We start from the raw sequence: 8,183 nt of genomic DNA, 5'->3' as shown, positions 1-8,183 counted from the left end.
CACCGCATTGTATTTCTGAAACTGATGTTGAATAATACTGTATGTCAACTATAATTATATATACATATAACCTCGGGATATGGAGTAGAGTGTGGGAACAGATTCAATGGAATTGTAATAGATAAGCATGATATCGGGGGTGGGAGGGCAGTGGATGGGGGGAGGGGGGTTGTTACTTTGTGAGGGTGAAAAGGGTAACTATTGCATTGTTCTGTACACCTGAAACTAACAATAAAAAATAAAGAAAGAAAGAATACCAAATGTTCAATAGACTATTAGCAGCTAGGGACATAATTTAGCTCCTGGGTCCTCCCCTAGGTCATGGCCCTGTCATTTCTATCCCAGGATGTCTTCCATCAAGGGATAGAACATTTCCTCTTAAAAAGGAAACATATTATTCAAATTTCTGCCTCAGGACCCCTTTTTCTAATCAGTGTTTATCGTTTTTAACATTTCTTGATGCCTATTTTCCTTTTATACAATCAGTGTATAAAATTAATGGGCTCTGGATATAGCTAAATGGTTATAAAAGTATCTGGACTAATACTACTGTGTACTTTGTGTGATACTTTACCATTTCCAAATCACTGTCATATACCCAACTTCAATTCATCCTACATTCTCTTGTGTACCACACAGGGCATAAGTATGAAAGTGCGGAAGTTTTAAGAAGTTAGCTTCCGCAAGACCCTTTAGCTAGTGGGTGGCAGAGACATGTTCTCTGTGGAGTACATTCTGCCGCCTCACACTTTGGTTATGCTTAAATGACATAATGTGTATAAATGTACTTTGTAAACTCTAAAGTGATATACAAATGTTAATCTTTGTTACCAGTTACAAAACACACGAATGTGTTTCTTAATTTGGCAATTCTAATACCAATTTGTGCTAATATTTTGAATTCATATTTTAGCTTTGACAGTTTTGGAAGAACAGATTGCCAGTGAAACTGAATCAGGAGTTATGGTAAACAAATCTTAAATTTCAAACTTACTATGATTAAAAGAAACTTTGTATCATAGGCATATTACACAGTAATGCACACTATCTGTGCTTGTTCTCAGTTGCAGTCGATGCTGGTCAGTGGTCAAAGCATTCCAGATGAACTTGTCACAAAGCTAATGCTGGAGAAGCTTAACTCCCTAGAGGTCTCTCACTTTGGTATGTTTATTTTTATACATCGGTGGCTATCAGAGCAGCCTTAGCACTAATGCTTTGTCTGAGGCACTAATAGTTTCTGGAGTTGCTCTTTCTTTTGCCCTGGTACAGATCCCAGAGCCTGAATTCAGTTGAGCATCTCAGACAGTTTTATTCACTTGTTTACCTATTTTTATTATTCATAGTCTACATTTATAAAAAAAAATTAAGTGTATATGATTCAATCTTCCTTTAGCATTGTATTACCCAGAAAAAGCATCAAAACTCTGCTGTGGTCCTTCTCGCAGTGCTGATAGACTCTACTGACTGCTTTCCCACTAACCCTGAGTTTTATTACTAAGTCTGTCAATCGTTAGGTTTCTCTGCATTAATCCACACTTACAAGGCAGGAGCCGCAAGTAGAATAGCCCCAGCTTAGCCTGGTCATCCCTCCTGCCCGCCCTCTGACACGGCCTGAGAGGCCACCTGCACTCACACATTGCTGAGAAGGGGCGCTGGACCAAACTCCCCAGAATAAGGACTGCTGGGGCTCAGAGTGACAGAAAAAAAAGGAGCAAACTGGGACATTTGCAAAAGCAGGAAGAAAAGTAAAGATGTGCTTGGGAGGAATTCATCCGTCTGAAATAGATTTACTGAATGAAAGAAAAAAAATTTAGAAAGCTGCTTTACATTCTCATTAAGAGAGGACTTCGTGATTATTAAGAACATAGGGATAAAAATAAAGTGCAGTAAAGTGAAAACCATGATTGCAAAGCAAATCAATAATAGTAGTAGCAAAAGCAGACTTGTCACTGCAAACTGTATCCATAAGTAGAAAGATCTCTTCTGTGTAGATGATATATAAAATGAACTATATCCACCCATATATAGACATATGTTTACATGTCATCTATTATATATGTGTATATATACATATATACATATATACATATATATATACACACACACACACATATATATATATATATATATATATATATATATACACACACACACACATACTTTATCTATCTATTGATCAGTGATAAGGAGGGTGAACTTGGTAAAAATACCCAGAATGTGGGAGGTTAAATAAGTAAAAAGGACAATCACAGAATTTCAATGTAGGTCAATACAGAGGGTGCCAAAAAAAGTATACACATTTTAAGAAAGGAAAAACTGTATTAAAATTGTAATACTCAGTATATATTGATAACAAAAGATGAATATAAGTCATGTGTTTACATTTTTTGCACCCCCGGTAGATGACCTCAAAAAACATAGTGATTTAACATGAAGCATGTATAAGGTAAGGAGGCAAATATCTTTTTGTTTATACTTTATCTCATCTTACCTCTTCAAAAATTTAGAGTGATTTACATAGCTACAAAAATATGGCCTAAATTATAAGTATTGGCAAAAAGGGAAAGAAAAAAAAAACATGAAAAAATGAACCTTCTCAGCTATGCTATTCATAGTGTTCATAACCTTTTTAACTTGTTATTATGGAAAATTTCAAACAAAAGTAAAGAGAGTAATATAAAATCCACCCCCATGTGCCCATCATCCAGTCTCTGCACACCACTCTTGTCTAATCTTGTTTCATATATACTTCTACCTACGCCCCTCCTCTAACCGTCTTTTATTTTGAAGCTAATCCATATCGTATCAGTTTATCTGTAAACGTTTTGTACCTATCTCAAAAAGATAAGGACTCTTTTTAAACATAAATCATATTACCATCATTATACCTAAAATATTAATAATAATTATATTATTATAATAATTATATTATCATTATAATAATATAATATAATAAAATATTAATAAATTACCTTCTAAGCCAGCGGTTCTCAACCTTCCTAACGCCACGACCCCTTAATACAGTTCCTCATGTTGTGGTGACCCCCAACCATAAAATTATTTTTGTTGCTACTCTATAACTGTAATTTTGCTACTGTTATGAATCGTAATGTAAATATCTTTTTGTTTTCCGATGGTCTTAGGCGACCCCTGTGAAAGGGTCGTTTGACCCCCAAAGGGGTCGCGACCCACAGGTTGAGAACCACTGTACGCAGTCTGTAGTCAGATTTCACTATTTGCCTCATATTTTTTCTAATTGGTTTTTGTTGTTGTTTTTGAAGTGGATCCAACCAGGTTTCACATATTGCAATTTGTTGATATGTCTCAAGCTCCTTTTAATCTACCAGTTCCCCTACCTCTTTCTATCATCTTGTGTTTTCTTTGTTGAAGAAACTGGTTATTTCTCTTTTAGAGTTTCTACATTCTGGATTTTGCGATTGCATCCCATGGTATCATTTAATGAAGTTCTCTGTCCCCTGTATTTCACTTGGGAGCTGGCAGAGGAAAAGTGGTCTAAATGACATTTTGATTCTGAGGGCACACTCTCAGCATGCAAGTTCATGGCCACTTTCTAGGCATACACAACTGAATTCATTTGTGGAGGCAGGACCTAGAGCCCCTTCTGCTCAGCCTCCCTTCACCCATCCTATTGCATTCCCAAAGGAATTTCTTTGGAGCCTAGCACTCTGGTAGGCACAGTTTGAAAGTCTTTGCTCATCAAGGATTCTTTCTGATGTTTGGTCATACCCAGCAGCTTGGAAGATGGTAGAGGCAAAATTGGAAATTGAAGACTTTCAAAGTAGGGATATTAACTTGGCCCAGGGGCTGGATGAGGCTGGGTAGTTGATGACTCCAGAATCCTAAAGACAGATGTGTGCTGCCGGGGGCACTGCACAGCAGAACACTGCCAAATTCAATCTCAATTTTTTTCTGTACCAGAGCTCTTTTATACTCGGAGTTCCTATCACTATTTAGAAGGAACTTACACAATCTATAATTACAATCCTTTCATTCAGAACCCATCGGTGCTGTGTTGGCCTTGAGCCAAAATCAGCTTTCATGAACTACATCCTCACCCAAGAGAAAAATGTAGAGTCAATTGGACAGCCCTGATCTGGGCATTCCCTACCCCAAGAGTATCACACTGTGGATGGTCTTGCAAGTCATTGATTACCATTGTGTCCACGCATGTCAAGCTAGCCTGAGGTCAGATGGATTTAAGAACTGGTTGGACACTAAGCTACCCAGTGTCTCTGACTCTCTCATCACTTCAATCTGAAAGCAGTAGCATGCCATCTTCAGTTTTGTGGAAATCGGGAATACCTTCTTCTTCCCACTGTGCCAGGAAGTGGGGACAAAGTAATGGTTATGGGGTAGTTGGTTCCCCCTGTGCAATGGTGTGGACGGTCTTTCAGTTTCCCCCTGGTGGGGTGATGCAGGCTGGGGACTAGCCTGCAGACTTCCTGCTCTGTCTACGATAGTACATGCACAGGCTCCCAGTAAGGAGTGGCGTGGGGTCTAACATCCCTTCATCTTCAGTATGGAGGGCACAAACTAGGTAGTAGTGTCCGGAGATGTGAGCCAGGGGCCGGAAGTCCTCATCTGTGCTGCTTCTTCCCACACTTGTCTCTGGAATTAGGTTGTCAGTGGACTGAGCAGCTCTGTTCTGTTTACAAAGAAGCATCACCCTGAGTTCTTCCCAGAATCAGGTCTAGGAAACGAAGTTATTCAACTCTAAATCTTCTGTGGTGAGACACATTTAAGTGACATAAATGTCTCTCCCACATCTTTTCCGTAGATGCATTCCTAGGGTTTGGATGTGATGATGATTGCTCATATCTCACTGGGTAGAGTCCCCAAATCCACTGCTCAGGACATTCAGGCAGCCCAAATAATGGCCAGATTCTATGGAAACAACCCCCTCTTCTGCTACCTCCCTCAGGAAAGAGACCAAGTGTGAAACTCATTCAAAGATACAAGTACACCTGAGGTTTAGCATACCTGCCAACAGTCACACCTGGAATGCCTGATAAGCCCTCCAGGCAGTGGCAGTGGTTGTAGTAATATGCAGCATGCTGGCAAGCACAGTAAACAGAGTGCCAAGCATCTTTCTGTCATCTGCTTGTGATACACAGATGTTAGACAGCATTGCCAACAGAGGGAATGAGAGGGAGGTATTGCATAATCTCTTGTTGCTTAGAAGGGAAGGGCATGTACTCAAGACTGACAGGTCTCGGGAACTGTCCGATCAGAAGGGGTGAGCAAGGGATGAATTTAACGTAGAGCTCGGCCATGCTGTCCCCTTCATTGCAGTCCCCACCATTGTGATGTGTCAGACCAGGGAGGTAGTGCCAGCCATCATGTCCCAGAGGAGGCACTGGTCGAAGTCTTGAAAACAAGTTCAAATAAGGTTGTTAATCAAGTGGGGGCAAGATTAACAACAGGAAATGAACCAAACTGGGGGAATGCTGAGCCAAGAAAGCAAAAAGCAAGAACAGCAGGAGGAAGCAAGCAGAGACATATCTGACCCGATTCCTGAGACAATGCCAGTGCACGCAGGGCTGTGTTTTCGCAGGGGTATCTTGAGCTCATTTAAAGAGCCTCAAATAGGATGAATGCCTTAGGCTCCTGCCACTATTTCAAAGTGTTTCAAAGACTTTGAAGAGCAAATAAGTAAGCCAAGCTGGAAACTAAGGATTATAGCAAGACAGGAGAGAATCATGATTATACCTCATATATCCAAACCCAAGGTAATAGGTCTCCTTTTCTGCCTTTTGAAGGTAAACTACTTAGGATTGCTTCTGTGGACAGTGCCCAACACATAGTTAGCAGAAATAAAGTGTTTGAGAAAGCTTAGGAGAAATTGGCACAAGCCTAAGCATTTAATGAGATTTTTGGATTACCATGATAACTGTTGATCTGATTTTTTTTTAAAATAAAAGATTGTGGTCAGCATGTTCTTTCTTAAATGAGGATTTTGAGGTTGGCTTATTAAACACATTCATTCATCTATCAACAGATGCTTAGTAACTCTTTTATTATGTTATTCAAGGCATTGTATAGGATAGCCATTCTTAAGTTTTTTGTTCTCAAAACTGCATTACACTTATAAGAATTGTTGAGGCCCCAAAAGAGCTTTTGTTTACATGGGTTATATCTATCAATACTTATCACATTAGAAATTAAAACTAAGAAATGTTTTAAATATTTGTTTAAAAATAATAAAACTGTTACATTTAACATGAATAGCATATTTGATAAAAATAATCATTCTTCAAAGCAAAAATTTTAGTGAGAAGTGTGGTATTGTTTTATAGTTTTGCAAATCTCTTTAATGTCTGGCTTAAGAGAATACCTAGCTGGATTCCCACATTAGCTTCTGCTTAATCTGTTGCGATACATTGTTTTTGTTGAAGTACATGAAGAAAATCCAGTTCACACAGATGTGTAGTTGGAAAAGGGAGAATATTTTAATAGTCTTTAGAATAATTGTGGATATTCTTGATCCTACACCAAAACTTGACAAGTGGAAGTTTCTTAAAGATTAGTTACATTGTGGAATCTGAAACCATATTAGTGAACATTTTAAACTTTGTTCCATTAAAATCCACCACTCTATCTTGCACTTGGAATGCGTCTTTTACCCATGCATGATTTTGTGACATTATGCATTGGTTATTTGCAAAATATTTGTTTGCTGAGTTATGCAGACTTTCCAAAAGTTGGCCCATTTCATTATATAATATCAAAAAATCCCATTTGTTAATACCACCACCAATCTCATCAGGACAAGTTTTAAGAATTGGGAAGCTCTTAATCTTATGGCAGTTGGATACAAGCTTTCCAAAATTTGAATTTTCACTTGAACTTTATAATTAGCAATAAATCTATCAGTAGTTGTCCTTGACATAACAGGCTCACTCCATTCACTTTTTACAAAATTTCTGCCAAATATCCAAAGCTGAATAACCATAATTTATCTGTCAGTTGTTCTTTCAAGAAAATAATGTTCTGTTAAAATAGTGGGAAAATTGGTTGAAGGCCTTGAATTTCCACTGAATGAGTTGAGACTTTATTCTATTAATAAGAAAAAAGTATATCAAGCAAGACAGTGACATAATTAAAGAAATATATTAAGAAGATTAATGTGATGGTGGTAAACAGGGTGAATTTCAATGAGAAGATTTGGGTGTCTGGGTAGGGATGCAAACCAATGGATGTGCTATGCCAAAATCATATTGATAATTTCTTACACTATGTGAGAGGTGTCTTATTACTCTCTATAACTTACATATACATTATACACACATATACCCTGTTATATTATAAAACATTAAGAAAGCAAAATAATATATCATGCAACCCCTGTAATATACCTTTATCATTCATTATATGAGCTTTCCTAATATGAGTTAAAATAATTATTAGCATAGAATTTCCTTCCCTAGGTACCTCATGTGCCTAAAATAAATTTAGAGTTTTTAAAGATGTCTCCTCCTAGCCCAAAGATTTTATTTATCAGAAAAATACTATTCATAGCTATACTTCCTTAACTATTAATTTAAAGATTTTTGGCAGATGATTTTAAGACACTGCACTAAAATGCCAACAATAACTAGATGATATTTAATAAAGTAATAATAATAAATCCAAGCTCTCATATGTGGATATTATTATAAAACTTTAAAAATTCTGTTGTACTCTACAGGTTATATTATCACAGAAATACCATCACTTTCAGAAGATGCCATGACTATTTTGCAGCAAATAGAATTACTGAAAAGTTTAGATTTGAAACCTGATATTATAATCAATATTAAGGTAAGAAGATTAATTGTTTTTCTAGTATAATTAACCAATCTTTTTGACGGTAGTGAAATTAAAGAAATGCATTCAAAAATTTTAAGCTGTTAGGGAAATAATAATTTATGCATCAATCATAGAGACTGAGTTATACTTTCTTATGCTTCTGTGCCCTTGCACCGGCAGCTTTATCTACAGGAGACACCTCTTTGCCTCTTCACCAGACTTAACCATAGTCATCCCCTGAAAGTCAGTTCAGGCATCTCCTCAGAACTTTCCCTGACGACCACCCCCTGCACACCAACACATTAACATTCTCTCTCTCTCTGTCTCTTTGTCTCTCTCTATCTCCCTCTCCCCCTACACCTCTCTCCCTCCCT

At 37.5% G+C, this 8,183-nt stretch overlaps 1 protein-coding gene across 4 annotated transcripts in view; it reads left to right on the top strand.

Annotated features, from left to right (window-relative positions):
• LOC109391433 (adenylate kinase 9-like) overlaps positions 1 to 8,183 on the top strand; it is a 91,940-nt gene that overhangs the window by 9,196 nt on the left and 74,561 nt on the right. For all 4 annotated transcript variants that reach the window (XR_002125806.1, XM_019658998.1, XM_019658999.1 and 1 more), the window contains exons 4-6: positions 914 to 966; positions 1,065 to 1,161; positions 7,709 to 7,821. Coding sequence is in view for 3 of the 4 variants with exons in the window: in XM_019658998.1 (XP_019514543.1) it covers positions 914 to 966; positions 1,065 to 1,161; positions 7,709 to 7,821 (263 nt within the window). In the remaining variant the exon portion in view is untranslated. The remainder of the gene's footprint in view (positions 1 to 913; positions 967 to 1,064; positions 1,162 to 7,708; positions 7,822 to 8,183) is intronic.

Source organism: Hipposideros armiger, unplaced genomic scaffold (genome assembly GCF_001890085.2).
Source record: "Hipposideros armiger isolate ML-2016 unplaced genomic scaffold, ASM189008v1 scaffold_292, whole genome shotgun sequence".
NCBI classification, from domain to species: domain Eukaryota; kingdom Metazoa; phylum Chordata; class Mammalia; order Chiroptera; family Hipposideridae; genus Hipposideros; species Hipposideros armiger.
Note: the sequence above shows the minus strand (reverse complement) of the source record. Positions and strands in the feature narration are given on the sequence as shown.